We start from the raw sequence: 16,019 nt of genomic DNA, 5'->3' as shown, positions 1-16,019 counted from the left end.
GCACATCTGTATACATGGAGCATGCACTGTCACATGGGCACATCTGTATACATGGAGCATGCACTGTCACATGGGCACATCTGTGTACATGGGACATGTACTGTCACATGGGCACATCTGTGCATATGGTACATACACTGACACATGGGGCACAGCTTGTGTACATGAAACATATAGTGTCACACAGGCACATAAGGAACAGACAAAGGGCAAGCTGGTTGAGAGATGAAGATGATTTTAAATGCTGTCACTTTGGTAGTTGTCAGAGTTAAATGAGGATGTGACATGGTGGCATGTGTGATGGCTACTCCTGTCAACTTGACTACATCTGGAATGAACTAAAACCCAACTGGGCACACCTGTGAAGAACTTTTTCCTAGTTAAATCTTTTAAAATGGAAAGCCCTATTTTTAATCTGGATCTTTTGGAGAAGGAAGATGCATCTGTAATCTAGACCTTCTCAGAGAGGAAAATCCACTTTTAACTTGGTCTACACCTTCTGCTGGCAGCCTAGATAAAGGACATAGAAGGAAGCTGGCTCTCTTCGATTGTTCTTGCTCTCTAGCAAGTCCATTCCTTCACTAGCACTGGAGCCTACTTCTTTGGGATTCCAGTGTATATTGAAGACCATCTGAGATGTACAGCCTGGCAGACTGAACGACTACTGGATTCTTGGACCTTCCGCTAGTTGACAGCCATTGTTGGACTAGCTGGCCATAGCCTGTAAGCCATTCAAGAAAATTCCCTTTCTAAATAAATCCCCTAATAAATTCCCTCATATATATATAAGTATATACATACATATAGGTATCGATCCATATACATATACACATACACTAAAGAAAGAAAAACCTATATAGGACATCTGTAGAATAAGATGTCCCACGGGGGGAAAAAGACAGAATACCAACTATGTATAAAGTTATTTTAAATCAGTATTATATTGAGTATGATTTTAGAAAAGAAATCTTATGGCTACCTGGGTCTCATGAATGCAGACTGCCATGAGACTCTTTTATAGAGTTCCTGCCAGCCTCTGGCATGTGGGGATAGAACAGTATTCCCAGAGCTGCCTAGTAAAACATGTAGGGTGGTAAAACCTAACGACTACAGATCACTTGCAAGTAGTCCTGAAAACAGCATGCTTGCACGGGGCTCCGACGTGTAGTTGGCAAAGCCTCACTAGTCTCACAAATCTGATTAGAAGTTATTTAGAGTTTCATTGTGTCTTTCAATTTTATGTCCAAAATTCTTTTTTTTTTTTTTTTTTTTTCAAAATTCTTAATATAAATGTAGTTGCTACTCTTTGATTGTCAACCTGGCACATTTGGGAAGTGGGAACCTCCACTAAAGAACTGCTTCTATCCGATTGGCCAGTGGGCATGTCTACCAGGCATTTTCTTGGTTGCTAACTTTGCCACCTCTGGGCAGGTGGGCCTGAGCTGTGTAAGAAAGGCAGCTGAGCAAGCCAGCAAAAAACTGAAGTCAGCAGCAGTATTCTTCCACTGCCTCCTCCTTGAAGTCTTCTCTTGGCTTCCCTCACAGAGAGGCTGCAACCTGTAAAATAAACCTTTCCCTCCCCTAAGTTGCTTTGGCCAGTGTTTATCACAGCAACAGAAAGCAAACTAGGACAGCAAACATGAAGGAGAACTCTACGTCCCTCTGAGATCCAGATAAACGGCTATTGTAAGTTGCCCAGGCCAATGTCCCTCAGTCCACCTCTACTCACCGTTTTATCTGCCCGCGTTTTGTTTTCATCTGTCTGACTCACAGAAGCTGCCGGCAAAGCTTCTGATTTTTCTTTAAACAGATCTCCTTCGTCATCATCAAAGATAATGGCAGTGGACTTGACTTTGTCTTAAAAGAGAAACCACAGCATAAAAATTACACTAAGGTCAAAATACATACACACACACACAGACACACACACAGACACACACAGACACAGAGACACACACAGACACACAGACACACACTTCTTCTCTTCCACAGATAAATATGGAAGGTGTCTTATTTTTTGCTCATTTACAGAGAAATACAAAGTGAGCTTTGCCTTTAGTTCTGCTGCTTCCTTTCACTCTCCCTGCAGTTCTCAGGGCTGACCAGAGAGGGCGACATGCCAGTCAAGTGCTCTGCCACAGAGCTACTCTCCACAGATCCACAGCCCTGGTACTCTGCAACAGCAGTTCAAATAAATCAAAAGACTCTAACCATATGAATGAACCTTCTCCAAACAGAAGACTCCTGTGCTCAGTATATCCAAGATGGGGATAAAAAGTAAAGATCACTTTAAGGAGCCAAAAAGTCATTAACTGTAGGACGGAGATGTGAAGGGTGACTCCTGTTCTCAGTTAAGACCAAACTATACAGAAATAGATGAAACCAACTGCTGGCATTCCCTTATCTCCACCTGCCCACCTAGACAAGACAGACACAAGAACTTGGTACACACACTTCTAAATCTTACCTTATGTTTATGTCAGCTATTCATAAGATTATAAGTTTGGAGTAATCTGAGTAAAATGACCTACCATTTGTGTTTTCCATTTAATGTCCAATGGAAATATCCCAAATATCCCAGGGTAGAAAAGTAAATGCCTCATTTTTTTTTACGAGATTTCTATTTATTTATTTATTTATTTACTTGTTTGTTTGTTTGTTTATGTGTTGCATGTGTTTGCTCAGGTTTAGGGGTGGGTGTGTGCATCTGTGCATGTATACAGAGGTCAGAAGGTGTCCAGTGTCCTATTACTCTCTCTCTACCTAGTCCTTTGAGATAGGGTCTTCCCCTGATCTTGGGGCTTGTGTTTTCTCTACCTGCCTCAAAGCCAGCAAAGCCCAGGGATCCTATCTTTGCCCTTGCACAGCTGGAGGTCCGGGCATTGTTCCCAGGACTTGTAGAACGTACTCATAACATCTGAGCCATCCCTCCAGCAGCTCATTCTTTTCAAAATCGAACAAAGACCCACTAAACAGAAAGACCACAGCTTTCCTGACTCCCCAGGCATAGCCACGGAGGAAAAGCACAGGAAGGACTTCAGTGTGGACCTCAGAGCCTCAGAGGAGGGGAGAGCTGGGGGGGGGGGGGGGTGCCAAAAATGCTGGGGGGTGGGGGAGGATGCACCAAAGCAAAAATAATCTGAGCCCTCTGGCAGAAAAAAGGAGAAGCTGGGAATTAAGCAACAAGCATGCAATGTTCTGCTCATGTAATTACCCAGAGTCGCTAGAGGAAGTATGACTAAATTTCTGCCTGTAATGTGAAAGGCAGAAGCAAAAACTTTAAGAAAAGAATAAGAAGTTCGGCTCCCTATTAAAGAAGATAACCTCAGTAATTAATTCCCAAAGCAGAAAAGACTGACCTATGAGGGACCCCCAAGGCTATAGCACAATTTAAGCATAGACAAGACAATGACAGTAATGTTCAGTAAGGCATTCGGGAACTGTAAGAGACACCGAATGTGGAGAACTGCATCCCCTTAAGTTTAATTTTCTTCTCTAAGTTCCCAGAATTAGCCTAAAAGTGGTACCGGTCTTGGAAGGCTTGCTAGAAGATGGCATAAAAAAGTTGTTATCATCTTCATCATTGTCGTTATCATCATCATCAAAGAGGCCAGCAGGAGCTGGCAAATGTGGGCTCTTCCCCGGAGTGGGCTGCTCATGTTTCTGGAACTCCTTCAGTGATGGGGCAGAGGTGGCCCCAGACACATCAGGATACCCTGAGAATGGAAAGACAGTCAGACCTATGATCCAGCAGGAGCCTCCTGACAGCACTCAGAGTTAGGTTCATCCACAAAACACTTAGGAAATGAAATAACTTTTGTGCTAGTGTTGGAGAACAAAATGCAGCACAGGGCTGCCTAGCCCTCAGGAACCTGGACTGATGCCCTCACTCCTCCCCCCTTGCTACCTGTCAGTCTCTCCCCTTCTTTCCTCTTTTCTCCTTTCCCCAACACATGCAGCCCTCTGTAGTGTTGGAGAGGAAACCAGAGCCACGCACATACGAAACAAGCACTGAACTACTCTGTCACATCCCCATGCCAAAGCTCTGAATTCATACAGAATGTGAGCTCAGAGCATCAGTGAATACGCTGTACTTAGGAACACTCCAATGCTTTCTAGGGCTCCTGGGTACCCACCCACCCCAATCCCTAGCCACTCCTTATAAAATGACAAAATGGATTTATACAATTCTTAAGAAAGACCGCTGAGGTGATGGCTCAGCAAGTTAAGTGCTTGTTCTGAAACATGAGGATCTCATTCAAATCCTCAGAACTCAAAATAAATAAATAAATAAAATAAGATTGCAGGGTGTGGCTGGTACCTGTGCCTGTAACCCCAGTGCTGGCACGGGCTGAGGAGGCTCTCTGGAGCTTACTGGCCACCAGCTTAGTTCCAGGTTCAGTGGAACACCCTGCCTCAAGGGAATATGGAAGAGTGCTAGGGTTTTGTCATCTTCCCTCTGTATACACAGGCACATGTGCACACAATACACACATACAGCTTCCCTCACATTCACATGTGTACACAATACACAGACATACACACATGCACATGCACATACACATACACATGCACACTATAAAACCTGTTACCTAAAAGTACAGAAACAGCCCCTGCTGGGATTTTCTTTCCAGGTTTAGGGGACGGAGGCAATTCTAGAATAAGAAAGAAAAGTCAATTACTTCATCAGATTTGCTGAGCATGGAAGGATCTACCTGCAATCACAAGACTTAAGCAGCTGAGGCAGGAGGATGGACGTGTATCAAGAACAGGTCAGGGCTACATGCTAACCAACCATGACTACATAGCAAAACCGTCAAAAAGAAAAAGAACCCACCCCTTCTCTGAGGCAATCAGTTCCTAAATAAGTCTTTTTAAATTTTTTTTTTTCCTGATATCAACAGCTTTTTCCTTTAAATCTAGTGGAATAAAAATTGTAAGTTTTCAAAAAATACTTTGGGCTTTTAAAAACTTCCAACAGATGATTCTGATGAGTTACTGATGACCAAGTGATATCCTCAGCATGGCACTCCTGTGAATTAATGTCAATATAGTAAAGCTAGCCTCAGCATAACAAACAAATCTTTTTCTTTCTGACTTTTTTATCATCTTTAAAGGGTGTACTGGCTGGTTTTGGGTGTCAACTTGACACAGGCTGGAGTTATCACAGAGGAAGGAGCTTCAGTTGAGGAAATGCCGCCACGAGATCCAGCTGTAAGGCATTTTCTCAATTAGTGATCAAGGGGGAAAGGCCCCTTGTGGGTGGGACCATCCCTGGGCTGGTAGTCTTGGGTTCTATAAGAGAGCAGGCTGAGCAAGCCAGGGGAGGCAANCCAGTAAAGAANATCCCTCCATGGCCTCTGCATCAGCTCCTGCTTCCTGACCTGCTTGAGTTCCAGTCCTGACTTCCTTAGTGATGAACAGCAGTATGGAAGTGTAAGCTGAATAAACCCTTTCCTCCCCAACTTGCTTCTTGGTCATGATGTTTGTGCAGGAATAGAAACCCTGACTAAGACAAAGGGTAAATGCATGATATGGGTCTGAAGATGGCACCATTCCCTATTGCTAAGACACAGTAACAACAAACTCTCTTCAACTGGCTCACGCAAACCAGCTTCAGCTTAACGGGGATAAGCTTCAGGGCGCTCTGCCTCACAGTGAAAGAGCTCGAGAACGTGTCTGCCAGGCAGTGTTCTGTCAACCTGATACAATCTTGAGTTATCTGGAAAGAGCAACTCTCAGTTGAGAACTGCCTCCATCAGACTGGCCTAGACTGTGGAACACGTCCTTAATTAATGATTGATGTGGCACAGCCCACTTTATACAGTACCAATGCTTGGCCAGATTATCCTGGGGGAGATAGAAAAACAGCTAAATGTGAGCCTGGAAGGCAAGCCAGGATGATGGCCTATAAGCTGCACAGATGACATGAGCCCTTCCTCCCCAAGCTGCTTTTGCCATGGTGTTTATCACAGAAATAGAAAGCAAGCCAGGAGTGCAGGCAAGGAGAAAGCATCCATCCCCAGACCTACCGTCACTCACAGGAGCTTGTGCTGGCCGCGCCCGAGGGACTTCCTTGAAGAGATCACTCTGGTTGTGGTAAGTAAGGCATAGGGTAATTTTAAAATGCAGAGATAAACAAGGCTGAACTTGAAGATTTCTGAGAAGTATCCTATACTCTGAAGCTACATATTTGATAAAATGATCTTAATTTGGCCCTGTCAGGGACTAAATCAAAACCTGGGAGAGGATGACATGGCAGGTAATTCAAGGAAATTACCTACTATTGATACATCACAGCCTCTCCTCACATCAAGGAACAATAGGGCATCAGGATAGATAGTATTTCTCACTCCGTGATTCTGACTTTAACATGTGCCCAAATATGAAAGGCGTAACTAGGAGGAAGCTCCTTTTCCCTAACAAAAGCAGAGCTTTGTTCCTTGCATGCTCAAGGACACAAAGAGCTTTACTCGATCGCCCAACTCACCTCATCTTCATCATCAAAAAGCCCCTGCCCGTTACTGAAGAGACCACCTCTAGAGCCAAAAGGTGAGAAGTCTTCATCAGTCAAGGTGGGGGGTGGGAACAAGATGTCTTCTTCATCTATCAGAAAGTAACGTTGCACAGGGAGTGTTAAACTGGTGTAGCCTGCGGTGGTGGCACACTGACTGTAACTCCAACGTTCAGGAGACTAAGATCAAGGCAGGCTGGGCATGGTAGGATTAAGGCCAGCTTGGGCTACACACTAATTCCAAACTAGCTTGGGCTATACAGCAATATTTTCCCTCAAATATATAAGAATGAAAGGGGGAGGGCTGGGTTTGGGATTTCTGTATATCTGGGACTGCATCTATAGCATAATGGCATGACTTTAATAAAGCCATACTTCACAAGGAGTATTGAGAAAAAAGCAGTAGATTTCAAACAATCCAGGGAAGTGCCTCAAAGGCTCTTGTCCTCAGCCGGGCGTGGTGGCGCACACCTTTAATCCCAGCACTTGGGAGGCAGAGGCAGGTGGATTTCTGAGTTCGAGGTCAGCCTGGTCTACAAAGNGGATTTCTGAGTTCGAGGTCAGCCTGGTCTACAAAGTGAGTTCCAGGACAGCCAGGGCTACACAGAGAAAGCCTGTCTCAAAAAAAAAAAAAAAAAAACAACAACAAAAAAAAACAAAGGCTCTCGTCCTCAAGGGAGCAATGTCTGGGGACAAAAGTGATTCTTTAGGCCAATCTCTTGACTGACTTACTTTGAAGCAAAAATATAGTTTAACTGCCACATGCCCAAGTTTAGAGAAAGGAGAAACAAAGCGAGCAACAGTCCCAGAGATGGAGACATGGCAAGGGAACACACAGATGTCACTGGTTAATATGGAAGGGTCACATACAATCTTCACTGAAAACTTTAGCAACCCATAATTCCTACACATCTAAAAAAAAAAATCTAGAAAGACAGAAAATGCCTACTTTGGACTAGCAATTCAATACTCAACGCATTACTCTGCACTGGCCTTTCTTTCACCCTAGCACCTAAAATGTGTTTTCAGATGCTTTAAAAAAGTGAATGGAGGCACAACCTACTGGTCAGCAGTTGCCAGTGACATCTTCCCATTCTATAGAGGCTCCTAGTGAGCAAAGGACTTACCATCTGCAGGGGTCCTCCTTTCCTTCTTCTCCTTCACTGTCTTCTGAGGGTTTCCATCTGTGGGGGATAACTTAGGAGAATCTCAGAGGTTTCACAGTACTCATTAGCATTCTTGTTATAGATACTGTGTCATGACTGCATCCTCATGACACAGACGAAGAGCAGGAGACTCAAGTTTATCCTCAGCTCCCTTAGAGCACGGACTACAGGAGTAGGCTGCCAGGTCACGTGCACACCAGGACTGCACGCCTGGAAGAAACTACTCTACCTCTCTACTCTGGTAAACAACTTTAGTCAAAGTTCAAGAGTAAATAGTAAACCCTGGATTCACAGTTTGCTGTCCAGTTCTCTGGGGTTCCCATACTGCACGCATGTAAGATGTTGCATAGATATACACATGTACTGGGGCAAGGGAGAAATAGGACACTCATGGTATCTAAATATCAAGTAGAATCCAAGAGCCATTGACAAGCAGCCTTTCTCAGGGGCCACCTAAGACCTAGACAACACAGATTACAGTTCACTAAAAAATTCATTAAAAAAAAACAAACAGAAAAATCAGTTATGAAGTAGCAACAAAAATAATTTTATGGTTGGGCATCACCATCCTTGAGGATGCAGCCCTAGGAAGGCTGAGAGCCACTGGCTTAAGGGTCAAAGGGCTTAGCACCAAGCCTGACAACCAGAGCCACAGGCAGGAGGAGGCAGGAGAAAACCAGTTCAGCATGCCCAGCATATACGCGTCCCTCCATCCAAGTAAATGAATGCCAGGCCACAACGAGGTAGTCTAAGAAAACACAACAAAAATCAAGAACTTGGGCTGGAGAGACGGCTCAGAGGTTAAGGACACTGACTGCTCTTCCAAAGGTCCTGAGTTCAATTCCCAGCAACCACATGGTGGCTTGCAACCACCTGTAAGGGGATCCGATGCCCTCTTCTGGTGTGTCTGACAGCTACAGTGTACTCACATAAAATAAATAAATTAATTTTTAAAAAATCAAAAATTAATACTTAAGCTCATCATGCCTTAGTACATAGTGTCCCCATGTTTGGGTACAGTGGCTGTGTTTTTGATCCCCAGCACTCAAAGGAGAAGGAAGATCAGAAATTCAAGGCCACCCTTGCCTATATCACGTATTTGAAGCTAGAATGGAATATATGAGATCCTGTCACAAGAAAAAAAAATAGAGAAAGAGAGAGAGAGAGACAGAGAGACAGCATGTGTGAGGAGGCACACAGGCAAGCTACACAGCATGCCACAAACCACCCCATTAACCTGCCTTCAGAACTCACCTGTTTGTCCCTCTTTCCGCTGGCTTGAGATATCTCCTTTGATCCGAGCTGCCAGTTCATCGGCAAAAGATGTAGGTCTTTTCTACAGGCAAAAAATAAAATCTAACAAATGAGTACACTTCTGGGCACCTAACAAAATTATATCAACAGTCAAAAAGAAATAAACTACAAATAAAACAGGGCTTTTAAAAAAGATTTATTTATGTGTGTATGAGAATATACTTGCAAAAAACAGGACTTTATTCATGAGTTTAAACGCATGGAACCTATAAAGCTCAGATAAGTAACAGAATTCACAAAATATCTCCTTAAAAGGAAATACTGTTACTTAATTTTTTAAAATCCTTAAAACAAAGCCTCAGTAAGAAAACTAACATGCGTATCCGGAGGGAGGCAGGAGAGTATCTGAGCTCCCCAGTCTGGAGCTGACCATATTCCCAATGAGCTAAGGAAAGCACCCTCAGCATTAAAGGAAAGGCGCACTAGTAAGGCAACTGGAGACACCGGGACATTTTCTGCTGTTTATAAACCATCAATCAAAGGGCAAGAGAGATGAGCCCATGTCAGGTGTCTTACAACATCTTTGGTCTCCCCAGGAACCCACATACATGTGTGCAAATACAGACACACAGATACACCAAAAGTACATTCACAGACAATCTTTAAAAGGGAAAAATCAAGTTAGAAATATAGGGGCTGTAGAGATGGCTAACTCAGTACAATGCTTGCTACGTAAGTGTGAGAACTGGAGTTCAGAACCCTAGCGCTCACATAAAAAGCTAGAAGTGGCGATTGTACCTGTACTCTCAGAGCTGTGAAGATAAAGAGAACCCCCTGGGCTTGTTGCCAACTAGTTGAGCTGAACTGGTAAGCCCTAGGTTCAGTGAGAGAGCCTGACACAAAAATAAAGGGGGAAAGCTGGGCGTGGTGGTGCATACCTTTAATCCCAGCACTCGGGAGGCAGAGGCAAGTGGATTTCTGAGTTCAAGGCCAGCCTGGTCTACAAAGTGAGTTCCAAGACAGCCAGGGCTACACAGAGAAACCCTGTCTCGAAAAACAAAAAAAAAATAAAAATAAAAAAAATAAAGTAAAGGGGAAAAATAATTGAGGAAGTCATCTACCGTTTACCTCTGGCTACACACAAAAGTATAGAGTGTCGATATTAAGAAACAATGTGAGATGTGACTTCTAAGGCCTGGCTGAGTGGTGATGATACTTACAGACTTAGCACTTTCCTCAATATCCTCGCTATCATCCCCCTCCTTCTCAGAGTCAGCAAAGAGGTCGCCATCATCATCCTCTCCTTCATCACTTATCTGTGTGGTATGCTGAGAATGTAGAACAGAATTTCTAGATGCAAGTCACCAAACTGAAACAGAGACACTGTCCATTTTTGCTCTCTCCCTTTACAAATGTAACCACGTTAGGAACATATATTCCATATAAGTTATTTATTAGAAACTAAACAAAGGATTTACTTTTTAGTAAGAATATAAGAGCAAAAATATCAAAGCAAGATATTAGAATTTCTAAATGTTCATTTTTAGAGGAATATAAATTAGTCTTAAGAAGTGAATGGCTATAAGGAGCTATTATTAAAAAGGAGCAAAATTTGGAAAAGGTAATGGCTAACCTAAATACATGATATACTTAAAAAATAACTGTGAGTATGAAAATCCTCACGTATCATTAAGAAGTCATTTTTAGGAGACTTGGCATACAAATACCATACAAAGCTCGCCAAACATGCCTAGGACCCTAGGTTCAATCCCTAGTGCCAACAGCAGGAGGGAAAGTCACTCCAGTGTACACATAATGCCTCAACGAAAGCTTTAAAATGGATTCAATGCAATACAGGAGCTTTACCTGGTTTTGGTCATTGTCACTATGACTGGCAAAATCTTCATCTGACTCCTGTGGGTGAAAAAGATTTGCTGTTAATGCAGAAAAGATCTTATCAGGCTCCCAGGTAAGTGACTGTATCAGGCAGAGGGAAAGCCTGTACTCAGTCACCTCAAACAGCAGACAGGATGAATTCAGGCAACAGTGCTAGGGCTGTCTAGCTACCATAATGTTTGTGTTTCATAGAGATAGTTCCAATGATTCACTCATATCACTTGTATTTCCCAGTTCTAACCTTCAGATTTAAAGAAAGAACATCATTTATCAAATCACAGGAGGTTGGTTGGTGTTGATTTACATTGTGGACTACAATCTCCCTCTAGTAAGATGACTACTTCATCAAGCTCAAAAGCTGAAGGTCAGTTTGCTACCGACAGTTACTACACCGACAGCTAAAATCAAAGGACTCAGCAGACAGGTATCTGCAGCAAGGTAATAGGCAAGTTTCTTTCTCCTGCGAGGATTTCCATCTGCCGAGGAAGGAATGCAGGAGAGGGAGGCAAGTGCGAGAACAAAGAAATGAAAATCAGACACACAGAATGGTCTCCTTTAGAATCTCATACTCTTTGTCTGAAGAACACCTCAAGGTGCCCCTCTCTGAATCAAGGTTGTTCTCTGTGGACCTTTAGACACTAGCAAGTGAAGATGAAGTAGATGCTTTCTTTAGAGGACTTAAAAAATCTTCAAGGGCTGAAGAGGTGGCTCGGTGGTAAAGAGAGCGTGCTGCTCTTGCAGGGACGAGAGTTTGGTTCCCAGCACCTCCGTCAGGCAGCTCAGAGCTGCCTGTGGCTCCAGCACTAGGGCATCTGACACCCTCTTCTGCTCACTGTAGGCACTGCACACACATAGACCTATTTGCATAACAATAATAACTTTTTAAAAGTTGTTCATTGCAGCTATTTATTTTTTCCTAAGATTATTCAAGACAGACACAGTCCAAGACTAAAGTTTTAGGCAGAGACAGCGCTACAATATCTCAGCTGTTCTCTCCTCAAAATATAATGGAAAGTGAAGGAATTTGGTAGAAAGGAAGAGAGGTAAGTAACAGTGAGAGGGATCAAAGCAGTTTCCCTTCTCTCTCTACAATTAAAAAAAATAATTTCAATCCTTCAGTTTCTGCCTTGTTAGTTTTATGAAATGAGTTCCCTAACTCTCAAGCATGTTACACGCCCAGCCGTGACGTACATCCTAAGCTTCCTGCCCATCGTGACCTGGCCATACCATGTCCTCACCTCCTCTTCCTTCTCGTCTTCACTGTCCACAATGCTCCCACGGTCACTGCCCACAGAGCCTTCTGTCGGGAAAAGTTGGAAAAGTCAACACCAACTTCACCAGGAAATGTCTGTAGCCCCTTCTCCAAGTAGCCACCCACAACAGCATCAAAAAGACTCGAGTCAAACTACTGCTATTTAGTGGAATGAAAGCACCTTTGATAATTAGTAGAATCTCTACGTATCTCCTGTGAATTTAAGAAAAAAATCATAAATTGGCTTTACTCTACAAGGACTTCATGGTAACAGAAAAAAGAAGGAGAAACTGTATCAAATTAGAAGTCACTGATGGTAACAGAACAGGCAACTAACTGCTTGCAGTCCTGACAGTGGGAGCTCAGACTCTGGAATTCACAATAGAAAAGAGAACTGACTGACCCCCATAGGCTGTCACTGACGTCCACAGAGCCACACACATACAATAAATAAACATAAAATAATGAAATCGAATTAAAAAGTGACTAGAGCAGTTTAAGGACTTAATGCCTTAAGTCTTAGCCCAGAGAAGGCAGCAGAGGTAGTAAAGAACTTTGATGGGATAACTGACAAATCTGAATATAACCAAAGATTAAGTAGTAATAAAATCTCTTGAAACTGACCACTTTACAGCATGGTTATATACGAGAACGTCCCTGTTCTGAGAAACTATGCAGAGAACATTAGGACTCAGGGTTACGGAGGCTCAGACACGTTATGAAATACAGAGAACAAAAGCACAAGGGAAACATTAGCTGGCACACCTGAGTGAGGGTCTATGGGCACTCGCCACTGCTCTTGCGATATTATCATAAAGCTGAAATGATTTTACCATAAAAGGTTAGGCTGAAACACATGGCAGAAACTCTGGTGAGAAAGCGCACCTTCACTGGACAGCTCTCCAAGCCCTACATCTTCCTGTTCCATGAAGAGCTTTGACCCGATGAGATAGGGCAAAGGCCGGTCAATGTAGAGATCCTTCAAGGAAGGAGAGGGCACAGCCATTAAACACATGGGTTGAAAATAAAGACAATGTTGTACTTGATGGCCTGCTGCATCCACTATCTAAAGCAAGTTAAGGTGATAAATCAAAGTAGAAAACAAGAAAACACAGCAAGGTAAAAAGTACATTTTCAAAACGCCAAATCCGACCATGCAGTGGTGGTCTGTGGTGAACCACACAGGCAGATCTCTGCGTTCCAGGCCAGCCTTGTGGCCTAAGAAATAACTTCCAGGAAGTCTTCCTCAGCACGAGCCACAGCGTATCTGCCACTCAGGAGCTTCCCTAACTCATCTAACCTCAACCCCAATCTCCTTCTTGCCCTAAAGACTGGGAACAAGAGGGAGAAGGGTTGGTCACAGGGCACAAAAGCTTCAGTTAGCCCTAACATGAGCTGAGCAAGGATAACTCCAAGACCAGCCAACGTGCCGAACTGCAGGAGGTGCCGGCCTCACTGCCTAAACCTTACACGCAGAACTACAGGACACTGAGGAAAGCTCACAGGGGAAAGACATCCTCCTATGGGAAGGGCACGCCTATTGGTTCCAGCACCAAATGGTTAGCCCTGAAAACATACATGTAAGTGACATTATATGGACTCAACAGGTTATATTTAGGAATATATATGTTATACAAATACACGTATGACTGCAATAACAATTAATGGAAAAAGACATAAATTTGAAGGAGAGTGGAGAAAGGTATATGGGAAGGTTAAGAAGGGAAAAGAAAGAAACATTGTAACTAAATTACAACCTCAGAAAAAAGAAACAACTCAAGTTAGAGGAAATACCATCAAAAGCTAACAATACAACAGGATGATCACAGCTAATAAAATGCATTTTAGGTGTTCTCCCCATGAAGTAAGTATGTGACACACAAGTTAGAATGAGTCACTCTACAATTAATGGACATTTCAAAACATGCGATACATATACACACACATACATATTATTATGTTTTTCTAATAAAAATTAAAACAAATAAAACTTCAGTCTTAAAAAATGATCCACAGAGCGGGGCAGTGGTGGCCTTTAATCCCAGCACTCGGGGGGCAGAGGCAGGTGGATTTCTGAATTCGAGGCCAGCCTGGTCTACAGAGTGAGTTCCAGGATAGCCAGGGCTACACATCAAAACCCTGTCTCAAAAAACAAACAAACAAACAAAAACAACAACAAAAAAAGATCCATAAAACAGTGGGTGGGCAAAGGCCTATGGACTGGAGTTCAATCCCCAGCACCCATGAAAAGGTAGAAGGAGAACCAATCCCATAGCTATCCACTCTCAGCTACATGCCCATGGGATACACATGCCCCATACTAATCCATCAATAATAAATTTTAAGTGTTAAAAATCAAATTTAAAAACCAAACCCAGTTAAAATTCTTACCCTTAACTTCTTGACTGTACAACAGTTTTCCTGCAGAGTTCTGCGGATGGGCGCTCATGTCAATGCCCCTCTCCCTCAGACTAAAACCTTAGAGGAGGAAGACGTATGCCCTGCAACTTTTACCTACCTTGTACCCCTGAAATGCTCAGTGTGTCAAGTAAGGCTCTCAGAAGGGGGCAATTTGGGATACTAATAATACACCCAGCCCACGCCTTACACACCCTGTGCCCAGCAGAGCAGTCAGGACGTCGTCATGCTGTAACTGAATGCTTTACCTTTGGTTCAAGGATCAGGTCCACCCGCTCATTGGCATCATCCTCTTCAGAGTCCGAATTCCCTGCTTTTATGTCAAGTTGCTCAAACGCGCTATCCAGGACCTGTAACCCATAGTTCACAGCCTCCTGGACTTTAGGGATCAGATCTATTTCTTTCTGTTCCCGGGTCTTCTCCTACAAACAAAATATCCTTCAGTGTTTGTCTCCAATATACCAACTCTAAAGTCATGCCCTCTCCAAAAACATTAATTCAAAATGTCAAGAGTCATGTTCTACCTTGATACAGACTTTGCAGCCGATGTACAAGCTTTAAACCTTAGTTTTGTTACTTTCTGGGCATCAATCAAATGACCTAAACTCTAGAATTCCAATTTTTTCATCTGGAAAATCAGATGAACAAAAAAGCAAAATTGAGCCCAGCAGCAGTGGCACAGGCCTTTACTCCCAGCATTCAGGAGGCAGAGGCAGGGGGATCTCTGCTCCAGGGTAGCCAGGGCTCTTACATAAAGAAACCCTGTCTCAGAAAAGAAAAGAGAAGAAAAACAAACAAACCAAAACGGAGTCTGTAAAACCACATGTGTGGCTAAGTGTGCTCAATGACTCGAGCCGACCTTTAGCTTTAAGGGTCAGAGCCAGGCTCTGACAGTTGTCCTATGGCATTCAGAAAACATTTCACTATAGCCTAACAATTTTAAATGCAATGCTGGTTTGATATAACGATAATATTCATTGGCTGAATAGCAAATGCATGAGTGCTATTAATGAAAATTCACTTTCTAAAAATGCTGGAGCAGAGAGAGCCATGGCTGGTTTCCTGGGTTCTAATATCCTCATCAACAGCTTCACTATCAACCTTCTCAAGTGACTTCCACAAACGTTCGTTCGTTCGTTCGGACGACCTGCCATTCTTTCCTGAATGTGAGGACAGTACTTGTAGAGCACAGGAAAGTGAGTAAGGGTGTGGACTCCAAGGTGAGATAAGCAAGGATGTATATGCAGCGGTCACACGGGAAGCCCCTGGAACCAGGGAGCTACAGTCCCTCCTCCCTTGGCCTTCTTTCCGAAGCACACAGCACTCATCAACCTTCTTCCTTTCCCTCTCTATGCCGACCTCCACTACCTTCCACAAACCTAGTCCAAAGGAATGGGGATGAAGCTCAGCTGTAGAAAGCTCATCCAAGCCGGGCATGGTGGCACACGCCTTTAATCCCAGCACTCGGGAGGCAGAGGCAGGCGGATTTCTGAGTTCGAGGCCAGCCTGGTCTACAAAG

General features: G+C 43.4%; 1 protein-coding gene across 2 annotated transcripts in view; it reads right to left on the bottom strand.

Moving 5' to 3' along the window:
• Positions 1-16,019, bottom strand: part of Washc2c (WASH complex subunit 2C) — a 54,436-nt gene that overhangs the window by 30,654 nt on the left and 7,763 nt on the right. For both annotated transcript variants that reach the window (XM_021164675.2, XM_021164676.2), the window contains exons 5-16: positions 14,749-14,922; positions 12,968-13,061; positions 12,069-12,130; positions 10,801-10,848; positions 10,155-10,262; positions 8,935-9,016; positions 7,642-7,698; positions 6,491-6,606; positions 6,033-6,090; positions 4,593-4,655; positions 3,528-3,716; positions 1,730-1,857 (exon numbers count right to left, since the gene is read on the bottom strand). In XM_021164675.2, coding sequence (XP_021020334.1) covers positions 1,730-1,857; positions 3,528-3,716; positions 4,593-4,655; positions 6,033-6,090; positions 6,491-6,606; positions 7,642-7,698; positions 8,935-9,016; positions 10,155-10,262; positions 10,801-10,848; positions 12,069-12,130; positions 12,968-13,061; positions 14,749-14,922 — 1,179 coding nt within the window. The remainder of the gene's footprint in view (positions 1-1,729; positions 1,858-3,527; positions 3,717-4,592; positions 4,656-6,032; positions 6,091-6,490; positions 6,607-7,641; positions 7,699-8,934; positions 9,017-10,154; positions 10,263-10,800; positions 10,849-12,068; positions 12,131-12,967; positions 13,062-14,748; positions 14,923-16,019) is intronic.

Source organism: Mus caroli, chromosome 6, assembly GCF_900094665.2.
Source record: "Mus caroli chromosome 6, CAROLI_EIJ_v1.1, whole genome shotgun sequence".
NCBI lineage: Eukaryota > Metazoa > Chordata > Mammalia > Rodentia > Muridae > Mus > Mus caroli.
Note: the sequence above shows the minus strand (reverse complement) of the source record. Positions and strands in the feature narration are given on the sequence as shown.